We start from the raw sequence: 16,894 nt of genomic DNA, 5'->3' as shown, positions 1-16,894 counted from the left end.
TCGAGCCCGGCGTCCACCCTTCTCCAGTTAGGGCCCCCTGTATTTGAGACGTGAGTATGTTTATTTTTTCCTCTTCTTAAGATTACGAGGCGGTATGGACTTATCTGTCTGTCAGAAAGGCTCTGTGTTGTTAGGCCGTTTGACTTCCTGCCTGTGTGCGTCCCACCCTTGCTCCCTTCCCTGTATGTGGAGAGAAGGACGCCACCTCAGGGGCTCCCGCCTGCCTTCCGGGAGATAGGCGCGGTGGCGGAAGCCAAAGGGTCGGGGAGGAGCACGCTCATCACCGCCCCGAACCACCTGTTTGTGGAGTGCGTCCTTCACAGAGTGGCGGAGGCCGGTCAAGTGCGCAGATCGAGTAAAAGAAAAACTGGTAACGGGAGTGAAAGGACAAAATGCAAGGAGAAGGTCGGGAGGCGTAAAGCTGAGGTTCCCCGGGGCAGAACCCTCAAGTTGTGACAAGGCGGCCGAGGCGAGCCGGAGGCCAGCTGTCGAGTTCTCCACAGGCCGTGCGCCTTTCATAGGCCCAGTTGGAGGGAGGGGCATAAATGACATGACTGGTCTTCAGCTGAAGCCAGGAGCCAGCTTTTGTCGTGTCTGGATTCAGGGGTTAACATTTGGGGGCATAAATGCGCACCGTGAGATGGAGGTCTAACGCTGTCCAGCCAGAGCTTACCCCCAAGTGTATGGGGAGGTTGTGGACAGTCTGAGGAGCGGGGTTTGGTGGCCGTGGCGTAGGGCGCTGGCGGTCTGGATGAAGGGCTCGAACAAGGAGGTGTCCTCTCCTGACAGAATCCCCAGATCAAAATCCTCCGAGAGAGGAGGAGAAAACGGAATCTAGTTTGAGATGATGCGGGATGTGCGATGTAACCGAGTGGACGTGGTCACAGCGATGGGGGTTTTATATATGGATTCTTATTAGGGATGTTTTTCCACTGTTAGTTTCTGATTCACCCCTAAATGTACTTTTTTTCCAGGCTGTGGTTCATGAATCCGAAGGATTGTTGGGGTACATTTACTGTGATTTTTTTCAGCGAGCGGGCAAGCCACATCAGGTGATGCTTTTTTTATAAACTCATTTCTCTGGAAGGGACTGACAGTTCTTTTGTGTCACTGTGCGCTCCGCATCTCACCTTTCTCCTTCCCTAACATTTAGAACACATTTCAGTGTTGTACTTCCCTAGCATTTAGAAGACATAACGGTAGCTACTGAGTATATAAAATTTTTTTTTAATGTTTTTATTTATTTTTGAGACACAGAGAGACAGAGCATGAACGGGGGAGGGGCAGAGAGAGAGGGAGACACAGAATCGGAAGCAGGCTCCAGGCTCTGAGCCATCAGCCCAGAGCCCGACGCAGGGCTCGAACTCATGGACCGTGAGATCGTGACCTGAGCTGAAGTCGGATGCTTAACCGACTGAGCCACCCAGGCGCCCCGCTACTGAGTATATAGATTTGAAATTAGGGAGGAATTTAAAGGTAATAAAGGTTATGGAAATAATTACATACGCCTGTGGCTGCCATTTTTATCTGGGTTACGGTTATAACGACAGTGGTAATGACAGCGGATATCTTACGAGCCCTTCTGTATCCCAGCCATGATGTCTTTGAATGTTCATCTCAACCTTTTGAACTAAGCTCTGACATTATGAGGAAACAGGCCAGAGAGGTTAAGTTACTTGCTCAGAGCCACACAGCTAGAAGTGCTAGGATTTGAACCTAGGCATTCTTTTCTTTCTTTCTTTTTTAATGTTTATTTTATTTTTGAGAGAGAGTCTCAGAGCATGGGTGGGGGAGGGGTAGACGGGGGGCGGGGGTGGACACAGAATCCGAGGCAGGCTCCAGGCTCTGAGCTATCAGCACAGAGCCGGACGAGGGGCTCAGACTCACAAACTGTGAGATCATGACCTGAGCCAAAGTCGGATGCTTAACTGACTGAGCGACCCAGGCACCCCTGAACCCAGACATCCTGACTAGAGCCTTAGCTCTTTTCTACTTTTCAGCCTTGACAAGGGTCTTAGTTTAGAATTATAGAAGATATGCCCACATGGAAACCTTATCAGCCACCAGTTCACGCCTTGTAAAGAAAACGCGAGTTCATTTCCTTTCGCCGCATTCCAGGTTTGCCGGTTAATTAGCCTCAGCAGTTTCGGGTAATTTGATGGGAAATGTCAAGATTTGAGGTTCTAAGTTGTAACAGAGATCGTGGTGCCCTATATTTGAATAGCGGTTCACACTTTCTAGTGCATTTGAATAGCTCTGCGCATATGAGATGGGGGGGGCTGCTCTGGGATTTGACGGGGGGGAGAGAAGCTCAGGGAGGCAAATCTGATGTAGGTGTCAAAGGTGGGGCCAGAGTCTAGGTGACACAGAATCAGATCCCGGCGGTCCTGGCTGTGTGTCCTTGGGCACGTGACTTCGCTTTCCTTTTCCTCCTCTGAAAAATGAGATGCCTGCCTCATGGGGTTATTGTGAAGAATAAGTGATACAGTGCCTGTGACTCTCAGCCCGTTAGAGGAAGTTACTCCAAATTCCTTGCTTTGTGACAGTTTAGAGTTCATCACTTCTCAGCGACACAGACAACAGGTGTGAGAAGTGTCTCCTAGTTCACCGCCTGACGCGCGTGGAAGGCGCTCAGTAAACATTAATGGCACCACCCACCCCAAGTAGTAGCTCAATGTCCGTCCCTTCCCACCTGCCCGTGGACAGTTGAGGGTGTGGATCTAAACTCTCTGATGACTCTGTTTCCAACATCTGGTACAGCGTCGCCTCGATAGATCTGTTTGGAGCGAATGAATGAAGTAATCAACACAAGCTCAAGGTATTACTGGTGTTTTAGAAAACTTAAAATTTTAGCAAAATAAGAAGCATTCGGAAAAGTGTCTGTAACTAAAGAGAACAGAATTAAGCTAAAATTGGAACTCACACGCCTTGGTGTGATTTTGTATTCAGATTACCTAATACTTTCTCGTCTAATTATGTTTTCTGTCTCATTAAGGACTGCCATTTTACCATCCGTGGAGGCAGATTAAAGGAAGACGGAGACTACCAGCTCCCAGTCGTAGTTCTTATGCTGAATCTTCCCCATCCCTCAAGGAACTTACCAACTTTATTAACTCCTGCAATGATGGAAAATCTTTTCCATGAAATGGGACATGCCATGCATTCTATGCTGGGACGTACTCGTTACCAACACGTCACTGGTGAGCCAACGAAGGGGGGACTTCTGTTCAACAACGATCCTTTAAGAAAGCATGTCGTTTATTTAGACTGGGGGGAAAAAGGCTCCTCATTCACAAAATCCAGCCGTTTAACGTTGTCCGCTGGTCGTTTACTGCAGGCTGCCTCACCTGGCCCTTCCAGCTGTTACACAACCTGATCATCGTACATTTTTCTCCTCCCTTGCTAACAGTTGTGACCGAGGATTATGCCAGTGTCTTCTGAGTTTGCACCTTTTTCATTTTATCATGTTCTATATGGAATTGAAGTTTTTGGACACTCTTTTTTTTTTGAGAGAGAGTATGGGTGGTCGGGGAGAGGGCAGAAGGAGGGAGTGAGAGAGACTCTTAAGCAGGCTCACGCTCAGCACGGAGCCTGACTTGGGGCTCGATCCCACAACCCTGGGATCATGACCTGAGCTGAAATCAAAAGTTGGGCCCTCAACTGACGGAGCCATCCAGGCGCCCCTGGAATTTAAGTTTTTGGCTGTGTGTGTGTGTGTGTGTGTGTGTGTGTGTGAATAAATACATGTGTCTTCAGTACCTAGCACAGAGTTAGTAAGTGGAAGAATGTTGCCTCTTTGTCTCCAAAATCAGTTAGAAAACACATTAAAGCCTGTTTAAAAAGTATGATAAGGTACTTTTCATTTTTCCTATGCTTTCCCCCTATATAAAATGACAGCCTTTCATGCTGGTAATGTGGCCATATTTGATGATATGCTGTGTAGACTTTCCTCTTTGTTGTCTCATCTCTAAGAAGCTCACTATCCTATATGGTCAGCTATAGGTCACCTACTAAATTGCTGTCATTCAGTGTTTATTAACTAACTTTGTAAATACAGTATTTGGGGGAAGGAGAGGATATTTGAAAAGACTGTAGATGAGCTGGACGGCATCATAAAATGTCACCAAAAAGTTCTTACGGGATTTGTTGCTTTTAGTAATTTTAAGTTTAAAACATTGCTTTTCTCACTGAGGATTGACTTTGTTACAAGGAGCAAACAGTGGTTTAAAAAAATACTTTTAAAACAAATGAAGCATATAGATAAAGAAGAAGTGGTATATATATATATACATATGTGTACAATGAAGTATTGCTGAGACATGAAGAAGAACTCGCCATTTGCAACGACATGGTTGGAACTAGAGACTGTTGTGCTAAGTGAAATAAGTCAGACACAGAAAGACCGATACCAGATGATTTCACTTATATATGGAATCTAAAAAACAAATAGACTTTTCTTTTTCAATTTGTTTACCTTTATTTGTTTTTGAGAAACAGAGACAAAGCGTGAGCAGGGGAGGGGCAGAGAGAGAAGGAGACACAGAATCCGAAGCAGGCTCCAGGCTCCGGGCTGTCAGCACAGAGCCCGATGCGGGGCTCGGACCCAGGAATCGTCAGATCGTGACCTGAGCCGGAGTTGGATGCTCAGCCGACTGAGCCACACAGGCGCCCCAAAACAAATAGACTTTTCAACATAGAGAACAAACTGGTGGTTGCCAGAGGGGAAGGCGTGGGGGATGGGCGAAATAGGAGAAACGATTAGAGGTATTAGCTTCCAGTTAGAAAATAAATAAATCATTGGGGCGCCTGGGTGGCTCAGTCGGTTGAGCGTCCAACTTTGGCTCAGGTCGTGATCTCGCAGTCCGTGAGTTCGAGCCCGGCATCGGGCTCTGTGCTGACAGCTCGGGTCCTGGAGCCTGCTTCGGATTCTGTGTCTCCCTCTCTCTCTGCCCCTCCCCCGCTCATGCTCGCGCTCTCTCTCTCTCTCTCTCTCTCTCTCTCTCTGTCAAAAATAAACATGAAAAAAATTTTAGAAAATAAATAAATCATGGAGATGAAAATTACAGCATAGGGAATAGAACCAGCCAACAAACAAATAAGTGAAGGATAAAAGCATTTGGTGGTGGAATTCAGCAAATTAAATACAAATGGTACATTAATTGTAAGAATGTTTTAATTTGTGTCTCCTGTATCGCCAAGCAGAGCTGAAGACAGATTTGTTTGTAGAGGGTGTGAGCCATGGCTTTACAAGGTGTTTTATCCAGCTGTGCAAATATTTTGTTTTACTTTTGATATATAGGAAAATATATGGGATTATAATAAACTTTTCTGCAAATATGTACAATAATTTTATAGAAGTAAAATGTTGATTTAATGAATTAAATCTTATCATACCTTCATCAGAAGTACACATAAAAGTTTTAAAAGAGTACATAAAAAGAAAGATAAATATGTTGATTTGATTCCTGCCAACTTTTTTTTTTCTTTTCCCCCCATTTTAGGGACCAGGTGCCCCACTGACTTCGCTGAAGTTCCTTCTATTCTGATGGAGTACTTTGCAAATGACCACCGAGTGGTTAGCCAGTTTGCCAGACATTATCAGACGGGGCAGGTAGGGGAGCACAGTGCTACGTCGTGTCCTTGGGGGGGTGGGGAGGGGGGAGGCGGCTTTCCTGACCTGCATCGCGTGGACCTCTCAGGACTGTCACCCTCTCAGTACCAGAGTCCTTCCACTTTATTTTTAGTCTTCGTTTTATTTTTTTATTTTTGCCAGCCACTAGGACCACAGTGTTGACAAGCTCTCTCTTATCGGCTAAGTGAGAGCCTATCTTGCCTCCACAACCATCCCTTGAGGAAAGTGCCTGGGCCCTGTTTCCGGAGGAGGAAACAAGATTACCGTACGACAGGCCTTCCAACCCGTGTCGCTTCAGAAAAGCCGTCGCTCTTCCTTTCGTCTTTCCTTTATGCCTCTGTTTGTTCCTTTGTTTTGTCAAAACCGAGCCGCGTTGCCCATTTTTCCCATCGTGCCCTGCACCGTAGGTCTGAAAAGGTTTCGATTTCAGTAGTTGGATTCGAAGCATGAGTTTCAAGATTAAGAAAATCGGTGAAGTAGGAGAGATCTCTGTAATGAGTTAGCCGTAAGCGTAACTGTCGACGTTGCGCAGTGAACTGTCCACACGTACTTCGCGAAATATCTTCTTTTCCTTCTCTGAGAACTTTGATTATAAATACCCCGTCAGTCACTGATTTCTTTCTCCCTGAGACTGTGCCTCCCTGAGTGCAGGTGTCAAATTACAGTCATCTTTGGATCCTTGGCACTTGGAATCTTGCCTAACACCTGAGAAGCACTAGAAGGAATGAATGGAATGAGAAAAGGCTCCAAACCACCTTTATTTGTGACTCTTTTTCTAACGTGATTTGGTCATTTCTGGTTTTTGGACTTGATTTCATCTCACCGTTATTGTCAGCTGCAGAATAACGGAGGAGTTTCTGGATAACCAGTCTGACCGGGCCTTCGTCATAATCTGTCTCGGTTATTAAGATGACAGAATTGAGATATTGGCGATCGATTAGCTGTCTTTCCATTAACCTTCAGAGAAGTTAGACCCAGCCAGTAACGTGGAAACGCATAAGCCACGGAAGGGGAGGACGGGTCTGCGGGGCCACATTTCCACATTTTTGGGTTTGGGAATGACCGGGAAGACCTGACTAAATCCCTCCTTCGGAACTTGTGCCCCTGGCCATCTTGTAGGGACGTAGGGCACAAGGCATATTGGGGCAGAGCCACACGCCCAGCGGGGGCCCATGAGGGAGAGCCCCCGGACCTTGGCTGGGGACGCTGGGAGAGGCTTCGTGCAGGGAGTCCCGGAGGAGCCAGGTTTGAAAAAATACATAAAAGGGGCAGTTTGCCCGTCAGCTTTCGGCAGCCCTTTTCCATCTCGTTTAATGTATTTGTCGAGAACGCTAAGGACGCTCACAGGTCCTTCAGTCAGAAGTAGTTATTGAGTTTTTATCAAGTACCAGGAACTGTCCTCGGCATCTGAGAAACAGCCGGGAGTGAGTGAGACAACGTTCTAGCCCTCAAGGCCTTCAAATCCCAGGGGAACTAAGGCAAAACTAAAGACGAGGTTATTCCAGCCAGAAGGAAAAGCCTGTAGAGTCTCGGAAAAGTCTGAGACCGTGGCAAGGTGCTGGCAGTGGTAAGTACGGGAGGAGGAGGAAGGGGAGCGAGAAAAAGAGACTGGAAAGTTTTTGTTTCTAGAATTCGCTCCCAGTTTCTGCATTCCTCTTGCCGACACACATTTTGATCCCAGCTCATTTGCTAGACCACCGTTTGTGACTTGAGTAGTTTTAACTGGCGGTGTTTTTGTTTTTGTTTTAATTTTTTTTTAACGTTTATTTATTTTTGAGACAGAGAGAGACAGAGCATGAATGGGGGAGGGTCAGAGAGAGAGGGAGACACAGAATCCGAAACAGGCCCCGGGCTCGGAGCTGTCAGCACAGAGCCCGACGCGGGGTTCGAACTCACGGACTGTGAGATCATGACCCGAGCTGAAGTCGGACACTCAACCGACTGAGCCACCCAGGCGCCCCTAACTGGCGGTGTTTACACTGGGCTTTGCTGCCACACTTCCTCTCAGGAGTTGAGTCTAGTCCTCCTGGCTCTCAGGCAGCTCTGCCCCAACCCATTTCCTCATTAGCCTTTGGCAGACAGCTTCCCTGGGTTCCATCTTCGAACTTGTGTCCTTGCTCAGCCCCGAAAATATGTAGTCAAGTGATAGTGAGAGCCAGAACGAAGGTCCTGGCCCTGGGGGGCTTGGAGAAGCAGACTCCAGGAGCTATTGGAGACTTAACAGGAAGGATTTGAAGCCAGTTGGACAACAGGGGTGAGAGAGGGAAATCAAAGACGGAGGCTCCATGAACAGAGAATTCTGGAAGAGGTCCAAATATGAGGGAGGAAGACAGCTCTTTTTTGGCTGCGTCCATGGGGCCGTGAGTGACACAACTCTGAAATACAGAATCAAATAGACCCTGCAGGGTGTGGGGGTAATTGGCATAGAGCTGGCACTTAACGTATAGGGAGGTTAGGCGTGACCCGTGAGAGAAAAGCAGGAGGTATCTGATGAAGCAGCATCACCAGGAAAGGAGCTGAGCTTAGATTGCTCAGGGGATCTGAACCCCGAGGTAAGGGTTAGCGCAAGAGAGCGCCAGGAGCCTCTCAGAGCAATACTTAGAGCAAAACGCTAAATCTCGGGCTAAAATTCACCACAATTATGCAGTTGGTTTTTAAACTATTACCTGTTTACAGGACAGTCGGAAGGGCAAAGAAGGGCCAAAAAGAAGAGCAAAGAGCCACTGCTTGGAGGATAGTGTAATGTCCCCAAACGGGACAATTCTTATTTAAATATGGCGTTCTTCTGTAAGAGCCATTTTGAACAGGAGAGTTGCAAGAAAACAATATTGAGTCCAAAACTACACTTCGAAACAGGAAAGAAGCAGTAAGTTGCTTTGAATTAACTCAAGTTTCAGACACAAGCAGACATGTGCATTGAGCTAAGGGGACTCGCAGACGCAGTCTCGAAAGAATTTAAAATAATTTTGCAAGCCGTATAGAGAACAGAAGGAGTGCCAGAAGGCAAGAAATGGGAGGATGCCTTGACTTTCACAAAGGGCTTGCCTCTTCTTGCCACTAATTAAGATACCAAGTGGCTAGATGATTTCATTTTAAGGGCACTTCTAGCCTTAAGGACAAGGAGTTAATTCCCTAAAGCCCAAGGCTTTGTAAATAAATGGCATCAAAGCCCGTAAGAAGAATGACAGGGTTGCATCTTTATGCTCCATTTCTTATTGTGCTACGTGTTCGGAAAGGATTGTTCTTCCTTGGAACACCGTGGGGTGCATCCGAGAGAACTCGCAGAGTAAGGGTAATATATCAGTGACTTATTAACACCTACGAGTATTTTATCTGAACCAGAGCATGGCGTGGCCAGTGAATTCCTTGCGGTTGAGGAATGACAAGCATGCGTATTAGATTTGCAGGGGCCATACGGCTGTCAGAGGTAAGCAGGGCCAGAGGTGATCATTTGAGATTCAGAACTGCCTTGACAAGCTACAACATCAAAGCTGACGCGGCATTTCTTGTCGATAGGTCTTCGAATTGGTAGCACACGTAGAGAAGGAGCACCGACTCGGTGGCAGGTCGTGGGAAAAACTCCCGGGTTTTTAGCCGTGGTAAACTGAACGTGAATCAACTGTCTGATGGAGTTTCCCCACAGACCTCGTTCTGGCTCAGGCGGCGTTTGGGACCCGTGCCGTCCAAGGAATCGAAGGGTACTGTCGCTCTCCTCGGTGCTTATTGGTTCCCGCCTTGAGCCTGCCCCCTTTCCAGTTCCCAGTAAGTGGAAAATTATCTGCAGGTGGCCCCGCGCTTCTGGAGGCATGATCCTCGTTCTCCGTTAAACATTGTAAGATGCGGTTTATTTTTCGTTGTAGTAAGAACAGCATAAAAGTTACCATCTTGGGGCGCCCGGGCGGCTCAGTTGGTGAAGCGTCCAACTCTTGATTTTGGCTCAGGTCGTGATTCCAGCGTCGTGGAATCGAGTCTCATGTTGGGCTCCGTGCTGGGCAGGGAGCCTGTTTGAGATTCTCTCCCTCTCGTTCTCTCTCTTCCCTCTGCCTTTGGATGCGTGTGCATGCACACGCTCTCTCTCTCTAATTTAAAAAAAAAAAAAAAGCTACCATCTTAACCGTGCTTAAGTGTGCCAGTCAATGGTATGAAGTACATTCTTATTGTTTGCTGCCATCACTACCATCCGTCTCTAGAACACTCTTCCTCTGGCAAAACCGAAACTCTGTCCCCAGTAAACAGCTCCCTGCTTCTTCTCCCACCCGGGCCCCCGGCCCCCGGCCCCCTTTCTGCTTTCTGTCTCGATGAATTTGACTACTCCAAGTAGCTCATATTAGTGGAATCCTGCAGTATTCGCCCTGTTGTAAGTTAGCACAGTGTTTTTAAGGCGCATCATGTAGCCAATGTCAGAGTCGCCTTCTGTTTAAAGGCTGAATAATATTCCGTTGTATGTGTATACCACATTTCGTCTGTCCTTTGGTCCGCTGATGGATATTTGGGTTGCTTCCACCTTTCGACTGTTGTGAATAATGCTGCTCTGGGTCTACAGATTCCTGCCTGAGTCTCTGTTTTCAGTTCCTTCGCATATATACACAGAAGTGGGATTGCTGGATTGTATGGAAATTCCATTTTAAATTTCATGAGGAACCGCCATTCAGTTCTCCACAGTGGCTGCATCATCTTACCTTCCTACCTTGCGGACTGTTGAGCATAAAGTTCCACTTTTCTCCGCATCCTTGCCAACACTTGTTCTTTTCTGATTTTTTGATAGTAGCCATCCTCCTGGGTGTGAGGTGGTGTCTCACTGTGGTTTTGATTTTCATTTGCCTAATGATTAATGATGATGAACATTTTTTTTAAATTGAAATCCAAGTTAGTTAACATACAGTGTAACAACGATTTCAGGAATAGAATTTAGTGAGTCATCACTTACCTGTAACACCCAGTGCTCACCCCAACAAGTGCCCTGCTAAATGCCCATCACCCTGTTAGCCCATCTGCCCACCCAACACCCCTCCAGGAACCCTCGGTGTCTTCTCTGTATTTAAGAGGCTTTTATGGTTTGTCCCCCACCCTGTTTTTATATTATTTTTGCTTCCCTCCCCTTATGTTCATCTGTTTTCTGAATGATATACTCAAGTATATGAGTGAAATCATATACTTGTCTTTCTCTGACTTATTTTGCTTAGCATAATACACTCTAATTCCATCCATATTTTTGCAGATGGCAAGATTTCATTCTTTTTGATTGGCGGGTAATATTCCATTATATGTATATATGTATGTATGTATCTATCTGTCTATAAACACCACATCTTCTTTATCCATTCATCAGTCAATGGACATTTGGGCTCTTTCCATACTTTGGCTATTGTTGAAAGCACTGCTGTAAACATTGGGGTGCACGTGCCCCTTTGAATCATCACTCCTGTATCCTTTGGATGAATACCTAGTAGAGCAATTGCTGGGTCATAGGTTAGTTCTATTTTTAATTTTTTGAGGAACCTCCATATTGATGTTGAACATTTTTTAATGTGCTTTTTGACCATTTGTATATCTTCAAAGAAATACCAGTTCAAGTCCTTTGTTCATATTTTAATTGGCTTGTCTGTTTTTTTCGTTGTGGTGTTATAGGAGTTCTTTATGTATTCTTAATATTAATCCCTTATCAGACATATGATTTGCAAGTATTTTCTCCCATTGTGTGGTTTGCCTTTTCAGTCTATTGATTATGTCCTTTGATACACAGTTTTTAATTTTGATATAGTCCAGTTAATCTATTTTTTCTTTTGTTGGCAGTGCTTTTGGTGTCAGATCTAAGAAATCATTGCCAAATTTGATGTTATGAAGCTTTTTCCCTATGTTTTTTTCTAAGAGTTTTATAGTTTTAAGTCTTATGCTTATTTATTTATTTTTTTAAACAATTTTTTTTTAATGTTTATTCATTTCTGAGAGACAGAGAGAGACAGAGCATGAGCGGGGAAGGGGCAGAGAGAGGGAGACACAGAATCTGAAACAGGCTCCAGGCTGTGAGCTGTCAGCACAGAGCCCAATGCGGGGCTCGAACTCACGGACTATGAGATCATGACCCGTGCTGAAGTCGGACGCTCAACCGACCCAGCCACCCAGGCGCCCCTAAGTCTTAGGTTTAGATCATTGATTCATTTTGGGTTAATTTTAGTAGATGATGCAGCGGTTTTTTTTTTCTTATTTGAATAATTCTGAAACAGATCTCTTGCTATCTGTTTAATGATGTAACTGTGCCCCCTTCCCAGCTATTATAAACTCACAGGTATATATTTTTTTTCTTTTTTAACAATTAGCGTACTCTTAGATTCAAGGAAATAAGATAGTCTTAGCCCCTACACCAAAGTTGAAAATGTTAAGCACTTCCATAATGTCGTCTAAAAGCCTGACCCTTGACCCTCGTCCCTATATATCCCTATGAGGAGGTTAGGCTGTCCCTGACTCTCAGATTATTTAGAGTATGCGGAGTTTTTCTCATTTTTTTATTATGCAGGCAGGGATGAAGACCAAATATATATTTTATATCACAACATCACACCACCCTATTTCCCTTCAGCAGTATCTGCCTCTTTCCCCTTTTGTCCCATTTCCAACCAATAATCCCTGACCCCTTCTTCCTCTCCCATACACACTTGCCTTGCTCCCACTTTTCCCACAATATCCCGTCTGCCTGTTGCGTGGAGCAGGTGGCAGACCCCAGTGTATTTCAGCGTACTCGAGTATTTTGTTCAGCGTGGGACGCTATGTTCTGCAGGTGACATTGATGAGCAAGAAAGCATTCTGAGGAGTGGTGTGCAACATTTGTATAAAATTGGAAACCGCCTCATGTTAGACATGGTGTAAGACTAGAAAAAATAAACTGCAGTCTGTTGTAGAATACCTGAAGGATGCCACGTGAAGGTAGAAAGTGTATTCGTTCGACATCACTCCGGCAAAAAAAAAAAAAACACGATGTTACTGGTAACAGTGGATGGGGATTATGCTGCAGCTGATTTCAGTTCAGTAGATTCTTCTCATGACTGATCAGAAAGGCAGTGCCTCTGAAAGTAATACACTTTTCATTTAATATTTAATGTTGCAGAATAACATTTCTAGAAGGCACAGCTGTGAACCCACCATCCAACTTAAAAAGCAAAACATTGGGGCGCCTGGGTGGCGCAGTCGGTTAAGCGTCCGACTTCAGCCAGGTCACGATCTCACGGTCCGTGAGTTCGAGCCCCGCGTCGGGCTCTGAGCTGATGGCTCAGAGCCTGGAGCCTGTTTCCGATTCTGTGTCTCCCTCTCTCTCTGCCCCTCGCCCGTTCATGCTCTGTCTCTCTCTGTCCCAAAAATAAATAAACGTTGGAAAAAAAAAAATTTTTTTTAAAAAAAAGCAAAACATTACCATAGGCTCCTCTCGGAGTCCTGAATTCTCCCTAATTTTTGCTTAGAAATAGTTTTTGCCACCCAAGTTATTTGTTCGTAAGCCATGTGGTATTTCGTTCTGTTTTTGAGCCGTACAGAAGTGGTATTCTACTGTTTATAATCTGTGACCAGCTTTTGCCAGCTGTGTGCCTGAACTCGTCAGGTGTGCACATAGCTGCAGTGTCTTCGCTTTCGGTCCGTGGTGACGTCCCGTAATTCACGAAGCTCTTCTCCTGTCAGTGGACACACGGCTCCTTCCGGGTTCGTGCTACTCCACACAGTTCTGCGTTTTATATTCGTGTGCAGGACCGGAATTGCTGGGTTTGGGAGGGGATGCGTGTTTTTAAGTTTACGCGACAATGCCAGGTTGCTTTTCAAAATATTTCTGCTTATTCTCCCTCCTCTCAGCGACGGTTCCCATCACACCACATCCTCATCAACATTTGATATTGTCAGAGTCTGAATTTTGCCAGTTTTGCAGTTAAGAAATGGAATGCTGTTGTGGCCTTGATTGGCAGCAACGTTCCCTGGCTACTTTTTAAGGTTGAACATCTTTTTGTGTGTGTGTGTTTTTTTAATGCTTAGTTTTGGTAGAGACAGAGCATGAGTCGGGGAGGGGCAGAGAGAATCCAAAGCAGGCTCCAGGCTCTGAGCTGCCGGCACAGAGCCTGACATGGGGCTCGAACCCATGAACTGTGAGATCATGACCTGAGCCACAGTCGGACGCTTAACCAACTGAGCCACCCAAGCACCCTGTAGTTTTTTTTGTTTTTTTTTTTAATTTTTATTTATTTTTGAGAGGGGGGCAGAGAGGGGCAGAGAGAGGGAATCACAGAATCTGAAGCAGGCTCCAGGCTCTGAGCCGTCAGCACAGAGCCTGAAACAGGGCTCAAACACAGAAACAGAGAGATCATGACCTAGGCCGAAGTCGGGTGCTTAGCCAACTGAGCCACCCAGGCGCCCCACACCCCGTATGTTTTCATTGCTCGCTTTTGTTTTCTGTCATGTGTCTGTTTGTCTTATGAGCATTTTTCTTGATGGCAGTTTACTTTTTTCTTACTGATTTCTCCCCTTTCTTGATATGTTAGAATAACCCTGTGTTAGGCATATGCCTTCCCTCAGTTTATGGCTTGTCTGTTCACTTTTTTTTACGGTATTAAAGGAAGGATTTAATTCCTTCATTTTAATGTTGTTGAATTTAGCAATCTTTTCTGTATACTTAGTGCTTTTTATTTTTTAATTAAAAAATTTTTTTTGAGTTTATTTATTTTCAAGAGAGAGAGAGAGAGATAGAGGCAGAAAGAAAGGGAGACAGAGAATCACAGGTAGGTTCTGCACTGTCAGTGCTGAGCCCCACGCAGGGACTCAAACCCACGAACCAAGAGATCGTGACCTGAGCCAAAATCAATAGTTGGATGCTCAACTGACTGAGCCACTCAGGCGCCCCAGTTCGTGCTTTTTAGATCTTATTTGAGAAACGTTTGTTTCCTTAAAAGCCATACAGTATTGTTTTCTTCTGAAAACAGAAGAAATGTTTAATGTTTTTTCTTTATTTTTAGGTCTCTATAATCAAGTTGGAAATTCTCCTTGGTTTAGTATAAGGTAGAGTTTAACATCCTTTCTTCCCTATAGTAACCATCATCCCAGCACCATTTATTCTTTATCCAGGGACCTGTCATAAAGCACATACCCGTTATATGTAATAATCTGTTTACGGGATTTTTCTTTTATTCCATTGTTGACATCGTCTGCCCTGATAACCAGTACCCATGCTGTCTTTATTGTAGTCAACTTTATTAAGGCTTTCTTTATTCTTAAAAGATTTCTTGTCCAGTTTTGGGCTTTTATGTTCTTTCATATAGATTTTGAATTAACTTGCCTATTTTTTAAAAAAAAAACTGTGAGAAGAATTTGGTTGACATTATATTAAATCTGAAGATCAATTTGGGGAGAACTGATATCTCTCCATATTGATATTCAGATGCATGAATGTGATATATTCTTCCATTTGTTAAGTCTTTGTTAAATGTTTATTTTTTTTTTTTATTTTTTTTTTCAACGTTTATTTATTTTTGGGACAGAGAGAGATAGAGCATGAACGGGGGAGGGGCAGAGAGAGAGGGAGACACAGAATCGGAAACAGGCTCCAGGCCCCGAGCCATCAGCCCAGAGCCTGACGCGGGGCTCGAACTCCCGGACCGCGAGATCGTGACCTGGCTGAAGTCGGACGCTTAACCAACTGCGCCACCCAGGTGCCCCTGTTTATTTATTTTTGAGAGAGAGAGGGAGTGAGAGCCTGTGCAAGCGGCGGGGTGGGGGTGGGGCAGAGAGGGAGGGACAGAGGATATGAAGCAGACTATATGCTGACAGCAGGGAGCCCGACGTGGGCCTCGAACTCCCAAACCACGAGATCATGACCTGAGGCAAAGTGGGACGCTCAACGACTGAGCCACTCAGACGCCCCTTTTAATAAAGTTTAAATTTTTTCCCTAAGGCTCAACTTTTGTTATGCTTAGTCTTAGAAGCCCGACCTTTTTGATACTATTATAAATAGTATATTTTTAAAAATTATATTCTCTAATTGTTGCTGGTACTTAAAGGTGTTTTTTTTTTTTTTTTCAACGTTTATTTATTTTTGGGACAGAGAGAGACAGAGCATGAACGGGCGAGGGGCAGAGAGAGAGGGAGACACAGAATCGGAAACAGGCTCCAGGCTCCGAGCCATCAGCCCAGAGCCTGACGCGGGGCTCGAACTCACGGACCGCGAGATCATGACCTGGCTGAAGTCGGATGCTTAACCGACTGCGCCACCCAGGTGCCCCTTAAAGGTGTTTTTTATCCTTCTTTTAGATATAGATCATATTTCCAGACACTTTGGTACACTTTCTTTTTAATTCAGATAATTTACGTGTAGACTTTGTTACTTTTTCAACCAGTTAATTCTGCAAAAATGGTCATTTCACTTTCCCTTTTCAACTCCTACATCTTTTTATTTCTCTTTCTTGCCCTATTTGACTTACTAGAACCTCCAGTACAATGTTGAATAGAAGCTGTGATATGGGCATGGTTTGCCTTTGTCCTGATTTCTAAAGGAAATGTTTTCAGTGTTTTAGCATAAAGGAAGATGTTTGTTGTAGATTTGGTGGAGATAGCAGGAAAAGGAGATTCCTTCCTATTTCTAGTTACTTTTTAAAAATTATCAGTAGGTATTGCATGTTATCAGATGTGTGTGTGTGCATGCACATGTGTGCATGTTCCATCTTTTCAGGTAATCGGGCTGTACTTTTTCTTTGAGCCGTTCATATAGTGAATGTTAAGCCATTTTTGTATGGCAGGATTAGATAGGCTTTGTCTTACTGTTTTTAACACAGTGCTGGCTTCAGTTTGCTAATGTTTTTTAATTTTTTTTTTTTAACATTTATTCCTTTTTTGAGAGATAAATCGAGACAGTGTGAGTGAGAGAGGAACAGAGGAAGAGGGAGACACAGAATCCAAAGCAGGCTCCAGGCTCGGAGCTGTCAGCACAGAGCCCGACATGGGGCTCGAACTCACGAACTGTGAGATCATGGCTGAGCTGAAGTCGGACGCCCAACCGACTGAGCCACCCAGGCGCCCCGCTGATGTTTTTAATACAGAGGATTTTTGCATCTGTACTTATGAGAGACTGACTTGTGATTTTGCTTTGTCCCCGTGCTCTTTGCTGTGTGTTGGTAATAAGAATATACCATTTCATGAAATGAGTTTCCAAATGCTCCTTTTTTTTTTTCCTGTTCCCTAGAAGTGCTTTTATAAAATTGTAATAATCTGTTTCTTGAAACTTTGTCAGAATTCATCTAT

At 44.8% G+C, this 16,894-nt stretch overlaps 1 protein-coding gene across 2 annotated transcripts in view; it reads left to right on the top strand.

The window, feature by feature from the left end:
* LOC122480630 (mitochondrial intermediate peptidase) overlaps positions 1 to 16,894 on the top strand; it is a 157,313-nt gene that overhangs the window by 50,665 nt on the left and 89,754 nt on the right. For both annotated transcript variants that reach the window (XM_043575263.1, XM_043575273.1), the window contains 3 exons: positions 975 to 1,052; positions 2,996 to 3,200; positions 5,502 to 5,611. In XM_043575263.1, the coding sequence (XP_043431198.1) occupies positions 975 to 1,052; positions 2,996 to 3,200; positions 5,502 to 5,611 (393 nt within the window). The remainder of the gene's footprint in view (positions 1 to 974; positions 1,053 to 2,995; positions 3,201 to 5,501; positions 5,612 to 16,894) is intronic.

Source organism: Prionailurus bengalensis, chromosome A1 (assembly GCF_016509475.1).
Source record: "Prionailurus bengalensis isolate Pbe53 chromosome A1, Fcat_Pben_1.1_paternal_pri, whole genome shotgun sequence".
Lineage (NCBI taxonomy): Eukaryota > Metazoa > Chordata > Mammalia > Carnivora > Felidae > Prionailurus > Prionailurus bengalensis.
This window is presented reverse-complemented; position numbering and strand designations above follow the sequence as displayed.